At 39.9% G+C, this 18,651-nt stretch overlaps 1 protein-coding gene across 1 annotated transcript in view; it reads left to right on the forward strand.

Annotated features, from left to right (window-relative positions):
* PGM5 (phosphoglucomutase 5) overlaps positions 1 to 18,651 on the forward strand; it is a 193,260-nt gene that overhangs the window by 17,506 nt on the left and 157,103 nt on the right. Inside the window, exons 3-4 of the mRNA XM_007466766.1 lie at positions 8,112 to 8,274; positions 15,196 to 15,342. Of these exons, the coding sequence (XP_007466828.1) occupies positions 8,112 to 8,274; positions 15,196 to 15,342 (310 nt within the window). The remainder of the gene's footprint in view (positions 1 to 8,111; positions 8,275 to 15,195; positions 15,343 to 18,651) is intronic.

The following is an 18,651-nucleotide window of genomic DNA, read 5'->3' on the forward strand; positions in this document are numbered from 1 at the left end:
GGAGCACAGGCTCCGGATGCACAGGCTCAGCGGCCATGGCTCACGGGCCCAGCCGCTCCGCAGCATTTGGGATCTTCAGGAACTGGGACACGAACCTGTGTCCCCTGCACAGGCAGGCGGACTCTCAACCACTGCGTACCAGGGAAGCCCCTTTCTGGAGGGTTCTTATCATAAATGGGTGTTGAAGTTTGTCAAAAGCTTTTTCTGCATCTATTGAGATGATCATATGGTTTTTCTCCTTCAGTTTGTTAATATGGTGTATCACATCGATTGATGTGCATTTATTGAAAAATCCTTGTGTTCCTGGGATAAGCGCCATTTGATCATGGCGTATGATCCTTTTAATGTGCTGTTGGATTCAGTTTGCTAGTATTTTGTTGAGGATTTTTGCGTCTATGTTCATCAGTGATATTGGCCTGTAGTTTTCCTTCCTTGTGACATCTTTGTCTGGTTTTGGTATCAGGGTGACGGTGGCATTGTAAAATGAGTTTGGGAGTATTCCTCTCTCTGCTATGTTTTGGAAGAGTTTGAGAAGGATAGGTGTTAGCACTTCTCTCAACATTTGATAGAATTCACCTGTGAAGCCATCTGCTCCTGGGCTTTTGTTTGTTGGAAGATTTTTTTTTTTTTTATTTGCTGTATGCGGGCCTCTCACTGTCGTGGCCTCTTCCATTGCAGAGCATAGGCTCCGGACGTGCAGGCTCATTGGCCATGGCTCATGGGCCCAGCCACTCCGCGGCATGTGGGATCTTCCCAGACCGGGGCACAAATCTGTGTCCCCTGCATCGGCAGGCGGACTCTCAACCACTGCTCCACCAGGGAAGCCCTGTTGGAAGATTTTTAATCACAGTCTCAATTTCAGTGCTTGTGATTGGTCTGTTTATATTTTCTGTTTCTTCCTGGTTCAGTCTCGGAAGGTTGTTCTTTTCTAAGAATTTGTCCATTTCTTACAGGTTGTCCATTTTATTGGCATATAGTTGCTTGTAGTAATCTCTCATGATCCTTTGTATTTCTGCAGTGTCAGTTGTTACTTCTTTTTCATTTCTAATTCTATTGATTTGAGTCTTCTCCCCTTTTTTCGTGATGAGTCTGGCTAATGGTTTATCAATTTTGTTTATCTTCTGAAAGAACCAGCTTTTAGTTTTACTGATCTTTGCTATTGTTTCCTTTATTTCTTCTTCATTTATTTCCGATCTGATCTTTATGATTTCTTTCCTTCTGCTAACTTTGGGGTTTTTTTGTTGTTCTTTCTCTAATTGTTTTAGGTATAAGGTTAGGTTGTTTGAGATGTTTCTTGTTTCTTGAGGTAGCGTTGTATTGCTATAAACTTCCCTCTTAAAACTGCTTTTGCTGCATCCCATAGGTTTTGGGTCATCGTGATTTCATTGTCATTTGTTTTTAGGTATTTTTTGATTTCCTCTTTGATTTCTTCAGTGATCTCTTGGTTATTATGTAGTGTATTGTTTAGCCTCCATGTGTTTGTATTTTTTACAGATTTTTTCCTGTAATTGATATCTAGTCTCATAGCGTTGTGGTAGGAAAAGATACTTGATACGATTTCAGTTTTCTTAAGTTTATCAAGGCTTGATTTGTTATCCAAGATATGATCTATCCTGGAGAATGTTCCATGAGCACTTGAGAGGAAAATGTAATCTGTTTTTTTCGATGGAATGTCCTTTAAATATCAATTAAGTCCATCTTGTTTAGTGTATCATTTAAAGCTTGTGTTTCCTTATTTATTTTCATTTTGGATGGTCTGTCTGTTGGTGAAAGTGGGGTGTTAAAGTCCCCTACTATGATTGAGTTACTGTCGATTTCCCCTTTTATGGCTGTTAGCATTTGCCTTATGTATCAAGGTGCTCCTATGTTGGGTGCATAAATAATTACAATTGTTATATCTTCTTCTTGGATTGATCCCTTGATCATTATGTATTGTCCTTCTTTGTCTCTTGTAATATTTATTTTAAAGTCTATTTTGTCTGATGTGAGAATTGCTACTCTAGCTTTATTTTGATTTCCATTTGCATGGAATATCTTTTTCCATCCCTTCACTTTCAGTGTGTATGTGTCCCTAGGTCTGAAGTGGGTCTCTTGTAGACAGTATATATATGGGTTTTGTTGTTGTATCCATTCAGGCAGTCTATGTCTTTTGGTTGGAGCATTTAATCCATTTACATTTAAGGTAGTTATTGATATGTATGTTCCTATTACCATTTTCTTAATTGTTTTGGGTTTGTTTTTTTTAGTTCTTTTCCTTCTCTTGTGGTTCCTGCTAGACAAGTTCCTTTAGCATTTGTTGTACCGCTGGTTCGGTGGTGCTGAATTCTCTCAGCTTTTGCTTGTCTGTAAACGTTTTAATTTCTCCATTGAATCTGAATGAGATCCCTGCTGGGTAGAGTAATCTTGGTTGTAGTTTTTTCCCTTTTATCACTTTAAATATGTCCTGCCACTCCCTCTGGCTTGCAGAGTTTCTGTTGAAAGATCAGCTGTTAACCTTATGGGGATTCCCTTGTATGTTATTTGTTGTTTTTCCCTTGCTGCTTTTAATATTTTTTTCTTTGTATTTAATTTTTGGTAGTTTGATTAATATATGTCTTGGCATGTTTCACCTTGGATTTATCCTGTGTGGGACTCTCTGCCCTTCCTGGACTTGATTGAGTTTTACCTTTCCTATATTAGGGAAGTTTTGAACTATAATCTCCTCAAATATTTTCTCAGTCCTTTTCTTTTTCTCTACTTCTTCTGGAACCCCTATAATTCAAATGTTGGTGCATTTAATGTTGTCCCAGAGGTCTCTGGGACTGTCCTCAATTCTTTTCATTCTTTTTTCTTTATTCTGCTCTGCGGTAGTTATTTCCACTATTTTGTCTTCTAGGTCACTTATCCGTTCTTCTGCCTCAGTTATTCTGCTATTGATTCCTTCTAGAGAATTTTTAATTTCATTTATTTTGTTGTTCATCATTGTTTGTTTGCTCTTTAGTTCTTCTAGGTCCTTGTTAAACATGTTTTGAATTTTCTCCATTCTATTTCCAAGATTTTGGATCATGTTTACTATCATTACTCTGAATTCTTTTTCAGGCAGACTGCCTATTTCCTCTTCATTTGTTTGGTCTGGTGGATTTTTACCCTCCTCCTTCATCTGCTGTGTGTTTCTCTGTCTTCTCATTTTGCTTAACTTACTGTGTTTGGGGTCTCCTTTTTGCAGGCTGCAGGTTCGTAGTTCCCGTTGTTTTTGGTGTCTACCCCCAGTGGCTAAGGTTGGTTCAGTGGGTTGTGTAGGTTTCCTGGTGGAAGGGACTGTTGCCTGTGTTCTGGTGTATGAGGCTGGATCTTGTCTTTCTGGTGGGCAGGACCATGTCTGGTGGTGTGTTTTGGGGTGTCTGTGACCTTATTATGATTTTAGGCATCCTCTCTGCTAATGGGTGTGGTTGTGTTCCTGTCTTGCTAATTGTTTGGCTTTGGGTGTCCCGCACTGTAGCTTGCTGGTCATTGAGTGGAGTTGGGTCTTAGTGTTGAGATGGTGATCTCTGGGAGAGCTTTTGCCATTTGATATTACGTGGAGCCAGGAGGTCTGTGGTGGACCAATGTCCTGAACTCGGCTCTCCCACCTCAGAGGCACAGGCCTGACACCCGGCCGTAGCACCAAGACCTTGTCAACCACACGGCTTTTGGGAAGTCAGGTCTTCTGCCTGCATTCAGTAGGTGTTCTGTAGGAGTTGTTCTACATGTAGATGTATTTCTCATGTATTTGTGGGGATGAAGGTGATCTCTATGTCTTACTTCTCTGCCAGGAGACTTGAATGTCTCCTCGGCAATTTTTATTCCCTTAAAAACAATAGAAAATTATTTCTCACTCACGTAATAGTTCAATGGGGATTTTGCTGGTGAACAAAGACTCTTGTCCATCCTGTGAGCTAGGCACCCAGGTTCTTTCCATCTTCTTGCTCTGGCATTTCCTCGAGCTGTGTGGTCACCTGTGTTGAGTCTGTGGAAGGGGAAATAAGCAGTGAGGAGAAGACGTATCTATTCCTTAACATCCTTAGCCCAGAAGGAGCACACATTACTTCTGTTCTCATTCTCATAGTAGTTTATCACTCACTGCAAGAACTGGTCATGTGGCCACACCTAGATGCAAGGGTGGTCTGGAAAATGTAGCCCTTGGCTGGGCAGCTGCTGCCCAGCAACAGTTCTACCCTGTGAAAGGGGAGCATAACTTTTTGTGGACTGCTCACCAAGTCTGCCACAGGTGCTTGGTCTTCATAATAATCCTTTTAGATGGCTGAAGAATATTCCATAAGTTGATACATCACACTTTATTTTACAGGTTCCTCATTATTAGGCATTTATAATGATTTAAAATTTTTTTTTACCTCTGATGAATACCACTATAGGAAATGTCTACACATAATACCTTTTTCCCCTTTAAAGATTATTTCTTTAAGAATAATCCTGAAAAATGGGAGAGAGAGAAAATTATGAACAAAAGTTACAAATATTTTTCACATTCTTGAATCTGCAGGTTTACTCCTTGAGGGTAGTGACTGATTTGTATTCATTACTGTACCTGCAGGGTCTTCTACATTGCCTGTTTCATGGTAATACTCAATAAAATAAGTTGAATGACTAAATAAATTTTAGTAACGAAAGCATGTGGAACATGATTTATCTTGGCTCTGGATAAAATATGAGTGTAATTTTTGTCCTTTGTCTTTCCCTTCTCAATCAGTGGCACCACCATCCATCAAGTTATTAAATGTAGAAGCTGTGAGTTGGCTCCTTTCCTCACTGCCCCTGTTTTTGTTATTTATTTCTGTGTAAGAAATTATGACAAAACTTAGTGGCTTAAAATAAACAAATATTTACTATTACTCACAGTTTCTGTGGGACAGGAGGTAGGTTGTTCTGACTCGGTCACAGTTGCCTATTGGTGGGGACTTTGTCATATGAAGGCTTGAAGGGCTGGAGGATCTAGTGCAAGGTGGCTCACCTGCACGGCTGGCAAGTAGGTGCTGGCTGTTGGTGGGAGGCTTCAGGTCCTCTCCATTCAGGTGACTACACAGGGCTCCTTGAGTGTCCTGGGGACATGGTGGCTGCTTCCCCCAGAATGAACAATCCAAGAGAGCAGGGCAGAAGCAGCAATGTCATTTATTGGAAGTTACACACCATCACTTATGCAACGTTCTACTAATCACTCAGATCTGCCTTATTCACTGTGGGAGGGTCCTGCACCGCGGCATGAATGCCAGAACGCACAGATCATTGGGGGCCATCTTAGGGGCTGGCTACTATAGCACCTCCCTTCCATATTTCATTCCACCCACATGTTCTGTTCATTCTCCTTCCAAAAATATATTCAAATGTAAACACTTCTCTTCATTTCTGCTGCCTCTGGTCTAGTCCAAGATGCTGTCCACACTCAGCTGTGCCATGAGAGCCTTCCATCTGATCTTTCTCCTTTTGCTCTTGTCAGTCTCTAATGCATTTTGCATATTGCAGCCACTCCCTCATCATTCATTCATTCTTTTCAATTAATTAATTCAACATATATTTATTGTGTACTTAGTATATGCTAAGTTTGGTTTAGATACTCAGAGTATAGCAGTGAAAAAAACAAAGTCCTTAGAACTTATATATAGTGGGAAAATAAACAAATAAAATGGAAAATATTAAGGGGTAATATGTGTAATACAGAAGACTAAACAGGATAAAGAAAATAGAGGCCAGTAGAGAAATTAGGGACTTATGGGTGCCCTACTGTATAGGGCTGTCAAGGGTGCTATCTTTGATTAGTTGACGTTGGAACAGTAACCCAAAGGATGGGGTGGGGCAGGCTTATGAATACCTGGATAAGAGTGCTCTGAGGAGAGGAAAGAGCAAATGGAAAGGCACTGAGCACGCTTGATGTGTGTGAGGAACAGCAAACCAGCCAGTGTGGCCGGAGCAGAGGGAGGGAGGGAAGTGGAGAATGGCAGGGGGCGGGGGGGAGATCATGTAGGGGAGCACGCTTGATGTGTGTGAGGAACAGCAAACCAGCCAGTGTGGCCGGAGCAGAGGGAGGGAGGGAAGTGGAGAATGGCAGGTGACGGTGGTCAGATCATGTAGGGCCTGGTAGACCATGAAGACTTTGACTTTACCTGGGGTTGGTGGGAGACAAGGACAGTCATTGGAATGCTTTGCTGATGTGAATGACTTGCTTTTTAATACGATCTTTTGGATTGTTCAGTCCATGATCTTTAAAAAAATGTAACTGATATCAGGTCACTTCCACTGCTTAAAACCCTTCTATGGATTCCCCTTGTACTTAGAATAAAATCCAAGCTCCCTTAGCTATTATAATTGTTACTGTTATTATTAAAATTAACACCCCATTATTTTCTATCATAGAAACCTGCTGATTTTTTCCAATATGTATCCAACTAGTAATTACTACTACCACTACTACTATTAGGCTTATTTGTTTTTAATCTGCCTCATCCACTTGAAAATATGTACTCTGGGGAGGTGTGGAGTGTGGGTCTTTCTATACTAAATTATCGCAAGACTGCTTTGTTTTTGGAGCTCTTGTGTTTGCCCTTAAAAAAATTTTTTTTTTTTGTATATTTTCTCATTATCATATCTGGTCAGTGACCTACTTCCAGCAATGCTATCGTTGGTGCCAGGGTAACTGCTGTTGAGCTGGACACAGGAGCTGGTTTTGGTTGCTGGGCTATGGTTTTGGTTGCTGGTACTTCTCAAACGTTAATAGACAAATGAATTATGTGGAGAAGGGGTGGGGATCTTGCTAAATACTGATTCTTATTCAGTAGGTGTGGGGTAGGGCTTGAGGTTTAACATTTCTCCCAGGCTCGCAGGTAATGCCCATGCCTCTGGCCCTTTGAGTAGCGAGGGGGTTTGATCACCAAACTTGGCTGAATGCTGGAAACAACTGTGGAGCTCAGGATCCCACCCCGAGATTCCAATATAATTGGTCTGGAATGCACTCTTAGTACTGGACTAGACTACTAGACTACTTAGTACTAGAATTTTCTAGGCTTCACTAATGATTCTGATTTGTAGCAACATTTGAGAACCACTGGATTGGATGACGTTGGGCCCTATTTTAAAACAAAGCATATAAAGTAATGCTCTGCAGGGCTATGCCGTTTTCTTTCTTTTTTAAAAAATCAGTTTTGTAGCTATAGAGAGTCTGGCCACACTGATGGATGACCTCCAGATCTCCGCCTAGCATGGCTGGATTTCTCCAATGTCCCTATAGCACATGCTGCCAAAATAGGACTTCTGCCTTCAGGAGACTGGGCCTTCCAAGTGCAGTTAAAATACACTTGCAGTCGATGAGGATGTAGCAAATCAGGTCCCTACTGTGTGAGCTTGTGCTGAGGCAGAGAAGGAAGGTGAAGCAGAGAAGTGCTCTGTTTTATTTTTTTCTTGTAATTTCCAGCATGTACACGTGCGGTTTCTAAGCCAGTAACAAACTAAGAACTTCTCGTGTGATTCAAGCTAACCCTTTGGTCATCAGAAGTGGGTGTTGTTTTTAATATATTAAAAAAAATTTTATTTCATATTGGAGTATAGATGATTAACAATGTCATTAGTTTCAGGTATACAGCAAAAGCAGGTGTTTTAAACTACTGAAAATCAATGAGGCAGATCCCATTTACAGGTTAATAACTGACTGTGAGATGTGGGTGTCCCAAATGGTCTTGAAGACATGGGGAAGGAAAGACAATGCCTGAGCTACCCTTCCCCCCACCCCCTTACACATGCCCCCCACCTTAACCCCACTCAGTTCTTTTTTTTTTTTTTTTTTTTTTTTTCTCTCACTGTTGTGGCCGCTCCTGTTGCGGAGCACAGGCTCCGGACGCGCAGGCTCAGCGGCCATGGCTCACATGTCCAGCCGCTCCGCGGCATGTGGGATCTTCCTGGACCGGGGCACGAACTCGTGTCCCCTGCATCGGCAGGCAGACTCCCAACCACTGTGCCACCAGGGAAGCCCCACTCAGTTCTTTTTGCCAAGTGATTAGTGTGTGCTAAGAGAGTCTGGGACACTTTCTCATTGAAATGCACTTCAATCCCATGTAACTGGATTGATTTTTTTTCCTTGGCTAATCTAGATTGGTCGGCTGATTATTGGACAGAATGGCATCTTGTCAACACCTGCTGTATCCTGCATTATCAGAAAGATCAAGGCAGCTGGTGGAATCATCCTGACAGCCAGCCACTGCCCTGGAGGACCAGGGGGAGAGTTTGGAGTGAAATTTAATGTTGCCAATGGAGGTATGTGGTTCAGAATATGCCTTAATTGTCATGATTTCTTTCTTTTTATACTGTCATAGTCTTACAGTGACCCACTGATGGTGGACAAGCAAGGCAGAGAGAAAATGGCTCAGAAAAATCTAGTGAGGTGCCTGTATTAGTCAGGGTTCTCTAGAGAAGCAGAACCAATAGGACACATAGACAGGCTCCAACCTACGATTGTTTGATTTAGAGATTTGTTGACTTTACAATGGTGTAAAAGCAAAAATATGCGTTCAATAGAGACTACTTCATTTGAAATTTGAATTTTGATCTTTTCCTGGGCTAGCGATGTGTGCGTGGTATGATTCTCTCTCGTGATCCTGGGCAGGGGCAGCGAATGCAGCTCCCACCCAATCACAAGGGTAAACAGCCAGTACGCTTACAACTGTTCTGTACCCATTCAATCATTTCTGTTTTTTAGTTTCAGTAAGTATTCAGTAAATTATTTGAGATATTCAGCACTTTACTATAAAATAGGCTTTGTGATAGATGATTTTGTAAAAGTGTTGACTAACGTCGGTGTCCTGAGCACTCTTAAGGTAGCCTAGGCTAAACCGTGATGTTAGGTGTATTAAATGCGTTTTCGACTTACGATATTTTCAATTTACAATGGGTTGATTGGACTATAACTCCATTGTTAGTTGAGGAAGATTTGTATAGAGATTTATTATAAGGAATTGTCTCACGTGATTATGGAGGCTGTGAAGTCCCAAGATCTTTGCTCAGCAAGCTGGAGGCCCAGGAGAGCCAATGGTTGTTATGGTTCTGATCTGAGTCTGAAGGCCTGAGAAGCAGCAGAGTGTAAGGTCCAGTCTGAGTCAGGAGGGGCCAGTGTGTCAGCTGGAAACAGTCAGGCGGAGAGTGGATTCTCCCTTTCTCAGTTTTTTGTTCTGTCCAGGCCTTCAGTGGGTTGGACGAGGCCCAGCCACACTGGGGAGAGCAATCTGCTTTACTCAGTCTACTGATTAAAATGTTAATCTTATCCAGAAACACCCTCACAGACATACCCAGAATAACGTTTAAATGAACATCTGGGCTCTCTGTGGCCAAAGCAAGTTGACACATAAAATTAAACATCACGTTGCCCAGGGTGACCTGATGAGGAAATGGCATAACGGGGTCTCAAACCCATTTTGGTCCTCTGTACTCCTCAGCACAGTGAAACGGTTGAATGTTGATGCTTATCTGACATGGAAGGACTCTGGATTTTAAAGTTGGAACAGACCCTCAAAATCATTTAGATCATTCCTGTCATTTTATAGGTGAACAAATTGAAGCCCTGAGAGGCTGTTTGCTCAAGGTCACATGGTCAGACAGATGACTCCTTAGCATAAGTCCTACATTCTCTCTTTCCTATAGTGTTGACTTTCTCTCACTGACATGCCTAGAATTATTTCACTTTTTCTTATATTTATAGAAATTTAAAGTTTAGAAGTCCTAGTGGGGTGGGATATGTGTATAGGGGTGAATTAAAAAGTTTTTTGAACATATGTAAAGGTAGGAAGGATAATAAATAGATACCATGTATCCATTACTTTGTTTTTCCATTTTGCTTATTTTTTTCCTCTGAAGAATTTTAAGGTAAATTATAGCATGAAGGTATTTTGCACCTAAATATTTCTGACATCTCTTTAAAATAAAGACGTATTCCTATATAACTACAAGATCACACCTAACAAAAATAATACTAATTCTCTAATATCATCTAAAACCTAATCTGTATTCGGAATTTTCCAAGTATCCCCCAGATGTTATTTACATCTGTTTTGTTCAAACCAAGTTTTATCCCAGAACCATGCATTTCATTTGTTTTTTTAAATTTTATTTATTTATTTTTTAAATTAATTTTTATTGGAGTATAGTTGCTTTACAATGTTGTGTTACTTTCTGCTGTATAGCAAAGTGAATTAGTTATACGTATACATATATCCCCTCTTTTTAAGATTTCCTTCCCATTTAGGTCACCACAGAGCACTGAGTAGAGTTACCTGTGCTATGTCGTAGGTTCTCATTAGTTACCTATTTTATACATAGTAGTGTAAATATGTCAATTCCAATCTCCCAATTCATCCCACCCCCCTGCATTTGTTTTTTAATTCTCTTAAATTTCTTTTAATCTAGAATACTGAGTCTTCGTGTATATGTGGGTGGGAGCTGAATTTTAACCAACTGGTGCCATTATGAAGCATTCCTGGCCCAGGCAAAATAGCACATCCTGAAGGGGAAGTACATGATTGCCCCCTCCTTGCAGCTATTTTGGACATTATCCAGAGAAAGAACATTACTCACATCGTGTTAAAAAAAACACCTTATGAAGAGCCTCATTCTTGAAAGTGTGATTCAAGAAACCCTGCTTCAGTAAGAAAAGCACACCTAGGGCCAACATCTAGTCTTGCAGCAGCTAGTGAATATTTCAGGGAAAAATATGCAATGCGTAGGAGTTCTGCACACTGATAACACAGGACATTTCATGAGCTCAGAAAATGGCAATTTGTAGAGCAATGTAATATATAAGTTGCCAAACTAAATAATGTATTTCAGCATTTAAATTAATGTCTGACTTTGTATCTTGCAAGAGAATCTCAGTCATCTCTATGATAACTTGTGAGGTATAAAAGGGGAAGATATTATTTAAATAACCATTTCGTAGACCAAATTACAGGAGGTTATGAGACCTGTTAAGTCATATCCTGAATAGAGGGAGGGGGTTGAACTTATCGTTTAGCCTTTAACTCTGTTGAAAGTCCTTCCTCTTACATTTAATTCTTCATGTTTACATGTCCTGGCATCATTAATGAGACTAACATTCCTGATGGCATAGAGAGATTCAGTTGGTTTCTTCCCACTTAGAGTAGTTTTACCATGTTATCCTTCATGTGAAGTTGCAGACATTCATCTCTTCTATTGGGTGTCATACAAACACATCTTATGGCATAAGTTAAAAGCCAAGTGTCTATAGAATTAGTAGGCACATCCAGGGAAATAGGACACATTTAAAGCTGTGTTGCTTTTAAATTATTTAGAGGACAGGACCTTTCTGAGCATGTTTTTAAATAGGGGAGAAGGTGCTAGAGGACAAAAGGAATCAGTAATAAAAATATTGATTTTTTTGAATAATTACAGTGTGCCAAGCTTCATAGTCAGAACTTTACATCATGTTCTCATTTAATCCTCAGGGTTTAAAAACCATGCCCAGTGTCACAGAACTCATAAGCTGTGTAGCTCATTTGGAACCTAGATTCCAAGAAGTAGGTAGAACTTCTGAGTAAGGAGGCAGAGATGAGGGAAAGAAGCACTTTGAGGGTGCAGAGTGGAAGTTTTGGGAAATAGTTGCCTATATCTGTTGAAAAAAAAGAAGAGGAAATGTAACTTGCTAAGATAATGGGGAAAGGATAGAGAAGGGGATAAATGGAGATGTTTTCTAAAAGGTCCTCTGGGAAATTTGTTCAGGATTCCTGGGGGGTTGTGAGGACCCAGTTGAAATTAAGCAGAGTCTCATTCTTCGGGGGAGCCAGTTGGTGTAATTTCATGACTGCCTTCGGCAACACATGGGGGGAGTGTGGGAATAGCAGCAATGGAGCAGATGATGGTGATGTCCCGGGACATGGGGGGAATGGCAGTGTGGGCATGGCAGAGCATAAGGTGGGCTGGTAGTTGTTAAGAGTGTCTGAGCTGACATCAGACTATTAGGAGTCAAACCCAGCCTCTGTCACACGAGTGATGTGACCTTTGTTAAGGTCACCTCTTCCAATTTCAGTTTCCTTATTTGGAAAATGAGGATACTAATAATTCTTACTTCATCTGCTTTTTGTGAATGCTGAATTCCACGTACGATGTGAAATGTGGTATGTGTAAGTTTCAACAAATGTTGGCTTGTCTTACTGTACTAACAAAGGCAAGGCTCAAATGCTAGACCATAGGGTCCTTCTGGGATAAGAGACCAGTGAAATGAAATGGACCGATGGCCTGGGAGTAATCAAGTGATGTGGGGCATCAGTATAGGAATGAGGAACAGGTTCACAGGGGTACAAAGTAGGGTAGATGAAAGATTAGGAATTTGTGGGATTAAGATACTCAAATTTGATATTTTTGCAAGAAGCATATCAAAAGACAATAATACTTATGGTATGCCTGTACTAGGAATTGACTAAAATGAAGAGGGAAGTCACTGGAGTGGAAGATGTCAAGAACTGGGAAGATGTGAAGGGTTGCAGAGGATGCTGATGAACTCAGAGGTTATCAGTGTTGCTTTTGGAAATCAGTATGCTTTGGCAAACAAACTCAGATGGAGACTTTTAAAATGTGATGGAAACATCCCAAGAACATAGTGTGGTGCCTGGGAGGCAGAGATATAGAAGTGTATCATCTGGCAAGCATAAACAAATGCAAAAAGTAAATAGCACTCTTTACTTTTTAAGTTTTGCAAAAGAATAAAAAATGGTAAGGAGTGAAGCTGAGAAGGACTATGTTTACTTCTTTGTGGTCTTCACTTTTCCTGTATGAGAAAATGTGGGTAAAATCTAATAGGCTCTTTTCCATCCACTGAAATGGTGCTATTGCTATTCCTTTCCCCGCTCTCCCCCCGCTTTATTGAGATGTAATTGATATATAAAAAACTGGCACATATTTAAGGTATGCAACTTGATGAGTTTGGTCATTATTCCTTTTTATACGTTCAGTGAATCTTTTTTGGGAGACGGTAGCAGTGCTATGCTCTAAGGCAGCACTGTCCAATAGAAATATATTGTGAAGCAGCTCATGCAGCTCAACATCAAAAAAACAAACAACCCAATCCAAAAATGGGCAGAAGACCTACATAGACATTTCTCCAAAGAAGATATACAGACTGCCAACAAACACATGAAAAAATGCTCAACATCATTAATCATTAGAGAAATGCAAATCAGAACCACAATGAGGTATCACCTCACACGGGTCAGAATGGCCATCATCAAAAAATCTAGAAACAATAAATGCTGGAGAGGGTGTGGAGAAAAGGGAACCCTCTTGCACTGTTGGTGGGAATGTAAATTGATACAGCCACTATGGAGAACAGTATGGAGGTTCCTTAAAAAACTAAAACTAGAACTACCATACAACCCAGCAATCCCACTACTGTGCATATATGCTGAGAAAACCATAATTCAAAAAGAGTCCTGTACCACAATGTTCATTGCAGCTCTATTTACAATAGCCAGGACATGGAAGCAACCTAAGTGTCCATCGACAGATGAATGGATAAAGAAGATGTGGCACATATATACAATGGAATATTACTCAGCCATAAAAAGAAATGGAATTGAGTTATTTGTAGTGAGGTGGATGGACCTAGAGTCTGTCATACAGAGTGAAGTAAGTCAGAAAGAGAAAAACAAATACCGTATGCTAACGCATATATCTGGAATAAAAAACCAAAATGGTTCTGAAGAACCTAGGGGCAGGACAGGAATAAAGACGCAGACATAGAGAATGGACTTGAGGACACGGGGAGGTGGAAGGGTAAGCTGGGATGAAGTGAGAGAGTGGCATGGACATATATACACTATCAAATGTAAAATAGATAGCTAGTGGGAAGCAGCCACATAGCTCAGGGGGATCAACTCGGTGCTTTGTGACCACATAGAGGGGTGGGATAGGGAGTGGGGGAGGGAGACGCAAGAGGGAGGGGATATGGGGATATATGTATATGTATAGTTGATTCACTTTGTTATAAAGCAGAAACTAACACACCATTGTAAAGCAATTATACTCCAACAAAGATGTTAAAAAAAAGAAAGAAATATATTGTGAGCCACATTTGTAATTAAAAATTTTCTAGTGGCTACCTATAAAAGTAAAAAGAAGCAGGTGAAATGAATAATATATTTTATTTAACTTAATATATCCAAAATATAGTACTTTAACATGTTACTATAAAAATTATTAATGTAATGTATTCTATTTTTTCTATTAACTCTTCAAAATTTGATGTGCATTTTATAACTGCAGCACATGTCAATTTGACTAGTCACATTTCAGATGTTCAAGAGTCACATGTGGCTAGCAGCTACTGAATTGGACAGTGTAGCTCTAAGTGCTGGGATATAAAAGAAATCAAGGTATAATTTCTGTTCAGTAGAAAGTTATAATATAGCTGGTGAGTGAGATCAATACACAAAGTTATCAATTATTTATGTTTTAGATCTTTCAATCTACTTATTTATTTGATTCCCAAACTCGTTGTAAAAAACCTAAAGTTGCTTGCATGAAGATATAAAAATTAAAAAGAAAAGAAAAATTAAAGGAGGACAACCGTTGATTTCATGTTCAGTTCATTTAAAGCCTATCACTTCACCTTAACTCTCAGCTTGACCTTGTGAGGAAGTACATCAGATATTTTAAACCTCACTTTAAAAACTTGGGAGTCACTAGAGAGTGTGAGTTGGGGAAAATAATGTACCCTGGTCAGCTTATGCATCAAATAGGCAGCAGATCTGGGAGTAGAAACTGTATTTTCTTTCTCTAGGTGCACTTGGGAAGCTGCAGTTAAAATCTGGAATCCCTCAGTTCTGCCAAATGCATATCCTGTTTGTGTCTCATATCCTGAATAAAGCTGATGACATAACCAGGTGTCCCTGGCAGGTGTGCAACTATTTTTAGGGAAGACATATCATTGTTTAGAAGTGGATTAAAACAAACCACCATGTGGGTTATTGGCCTACATGGAACAGGTGAGGCTGGCCATGTTTCCTCCAGAGTGGAAGGATAAGAAATATCGAGGCACATCGAACTGTGAACTGTTGACCGTTGTCTAGAGCACAAATGAATCTTTCTCCTGCTTGGTGGAGGAGGAATTAACATTTCTCTGATTTAATTTTTAAGCAGATTTATTTTTGGTGGTGCATTATTTTCAAATTTTAGGTCCTGCGCCAGATGTCGTCTCAGACAAAATCTATCAGATCAGCAAAACAATCGAGGAATACGCCATATGCCCTGATTTACGAATTGACCTGTCTCGACTAGGAAGACAAGAGTTTGACCTGGAGAACAAATTCAAACCGTTTAGAGGTAACAGAGAAACTGTATTTTGAAGAAATCAGAATAACTCCGTGGATGGGGGTGACTCTGTTTTTTTCTTCAGGGAAAAGCACACACAAAAGTGATGGAATTATCAATCTCAGGAGTGGCACTTGAAAAGTAGATGTAATCTTAGTGTGGTGCAGAGGGAGATGAGAGCAGCCAAGATATTTAGAACTGGCAAACGACTTTCCAAACTCTCTATCAATTTTGACATAGGGAACATTTCATGGCTGAGTCTTTTACAGTGTTCCAGGAATAGGCTGTGAAGCCAAAATGTGTCTTTGCTTTTCTAAGCAATTAAGGTGAACATACCGAAATACTTTGGATAATTAAGAAGAGACCTTAAAAGGTAGTGGGGTTATTAAAATTTCCCATGGAAGGTAGGCGTTTCTTTTCCAAGCCAGAACCACGCAGTTCATGTTGATTCAATGCACAATTGTTGATCACCTGCTCTATATTACACTCCGTGTTAGGAGATTTTACAAAGGAATTTACAAAGTACCAAATGGATTTAGGAAAATGATTCAAGAATTAAAAAACTGGAGTGAAGTTGTCAAAAAATATTATCCTGTATTGTAGAATGAATAAAGCTTCTAAGTCCTCCATTATAACATTTCAATTTGTAGATTAATATTGAACCATATAACAACATTAATGCCATGTATATGCATATCATTTTTTCACCCTTTATATTATCCTATTGTTTTTTCCTAGAAGGCATATAAGTAGCAATAAAACTAACACTTTTTTACTCCTTCAATGCCCCTATAAGCTTAAATCCAGTTTGTGTTAAGATGGTACCCTTATTTTACAAGTAATTTAATTTAGTTAAAAAGGTGAAATACCTGGCTCATGACCACATGGTATTTTAGGGACAGAAAAGAGCTTGAAATGGACTGTTTGGAGTCACAGTGTTGGGCCAACTCTATCACATTTGTCTTGGAAGATTTTGAGTCAGTTGCTTGCTTAGCTAGTGAGCAGAAATTATTTGAAAATCATGTGATATTTATTGGAAGCAACAGTTCCTGATTTTATTAATCTAGTTGGGAGTTTGCACACACACACACACACACACACTTGCACAATCGCTTGACAACTAAAAGCAAGGGATGTTTTATTTATTTATATATGTATGTATGTATGTCTGCGTTGAGTCTTCGTTGCTGTGCGCAGGCTTTCTCCAGTTGCAGCGAGCAGGGGCTACTCTTCGTTGCAGGCTTCTCATTGCAGTGGCTTCTCTTGTTGCGGAGCACGGGCTCTAGGTGCACGGGCTTCAGTAGTTGTGGCACACAGGCTCATTAGTTGTTGCTCGCGGGTTCTAGAGTGCAGGCTCAGTAGTTGTGGTGCACGGGCTTAGTTGCTCCACGGCATGTGGGATCTTCCCGCACCAGGGCTCGAACCAGTGTCCCCTGCATTGGCAGGCGGATTCTTAACCACTGCACCACCAGGGAAGTCTGCAACGGATATTTTATGTTAAACAAATGATTTAAGTGTACTTGATTACATATGTTTAGAAGGACTGGCAAATAAGATGACTAAGAAAAAGCAGGTATTACCATCAGGAAGAAATTTTATCTATTTATTTATGGTATCTTCACAACTGTATTTGTTCTCCAAGAGACCCAGATGTTTGGTGAGCTCAGATTCAGGCCCACTGCTCCAGCTACATTGCTAGCTTGATGGCTTTTCTACAATGCTACAGATGCCACAAGGTAGATAGAGACATTCCCTGGCTTCCAAGAAGAATTTGGAGATAATTATTTGGGATAATTTATGTACTGTGTTCTTGCTGTTTTAAATGTTGAGCAAGGCTTGAGTTAATTGGAAACAAATCAGTCTTTGACATTTCACCTTAAAGGATGAAGAGCATGAACTATGTGTTGTGAACTTTCAGTTTTCATGGAATTCTACTTGCTTCCTTGTTTTTTACATTTCTGTTTGGTACTATGTGTTATCTGCTATAAATACCAAATGTATTTAGACAAGTGGTTCAGGAATTTCTGAAAAGAACCAGAATGAAATAATTGCCAAAAATACTATCCTAAATTGTAGAGTGAGTAAAACTTCAAGCCATAACCTTTTATTTTATAGATTAGTTTTTTATTGTGGTAAAATATATGTAACGTAAAGTATATCATGTTAATCATTTTTAGATGTACAGTTCATATAGATTAACTTTTTTTTTTTTTTTTTTTTTTTTTTTTCCCTTGCGTTATGCGGGCCTCTCACTGTTGTGGCCTCTCCCATTTGCGGAGCACAGGCTCCGGACGCGCAGGCTCAGCGGCCATGGCTCACGGGCCCAGCCGCTCCGCGGCATGTGGGATCTTCCCGAAACGGGGCACGAACCCGCGTCTCCTGCATCGGCAGGCGGACTCTCAAGCACTGCGCCACCAGGGAAGCCCTAGATTAACTTTTAATTTATCTTATAGATTAATATCCTCCAAATATCAAAAGATGATTAAAAAGTATCTGTGTTCTGTAAACGGTAATTACATTATATTTGAATGGACACGCATACTACCTTGATTTAAGTGCAAGAAAAAATATTTTTAGACATGTATTTGACTAGACGAAGGGACAGTTTCATATTACATATAAAATCTCATCCATCAAATACTGCACCTGGATTTACTAAAAATTATTAAAGGTGGATTGGTAATATATTTAGTGCAGGTTTAAGTATTTCAGGATTCTAAAGTAGTATGTTTTTGAAAAATTTGAGAAACAGCATACATAAATTTCAAAATTTAACTATGAATTTAAAAAGCAGGGCTCGTGGACAAATTTTAGTGCCTAAAATAAAATATTTGTTACTTCTAGGAAAAGTACTTTCTGACTATTAATTATGTAGTGATTGCCAAGGTTGAAAAATGTGATGTATTCTGGGCTTTATGAATCTGTGAAATAAGTGGAAAAGACTTGTTTTGGATGCCTGGTCATTGGGTGGTGCAGGACACTGGAGAACATTTGTGTTTAATGAGGATTTCTAAATATCTGGCGCTCACCCTGAAACTGGTACTAGTTTGGGCATGCAGGAGACTTCACACAAACGTAGAAAAATATCCTTCATCACCAATTCAGAACCTGGATCTGGTTGGCACCATGGCATTTGGAAAGTAGGGGTCATTGCGGAGGTCACTTCTTGATTTGTTTCAGGCCAGTTGAGTCATTCTTTGGCCATTCCCCACAGAAGAGGCAACCGGGTGTGCCAAGATGCCTCTTAGCATTGAGGTGTTGCAGTTTGGGGGAGGGAAAGAAGGTGGGAGTAGCGACAATAGGCATAGTTTTATCTTAACT

The sequence above is a fragment of the Lipotes vexillifer genome, unplaced genomic scaffold (genome assembly GCF_000442215.2).
Source record: "Lipotes vexillifer unplaced genomic scaffold, Lipotes_vexillifer_v1.1 scaffold948, whole genome shotgun sequence".
Taxonomy (NCBI): Eukaryota; Metazoa; Chordata; class Mammalia; order Artiodactyla; family Lipotidae; genus Lipotes; species Lipotes vexillifer.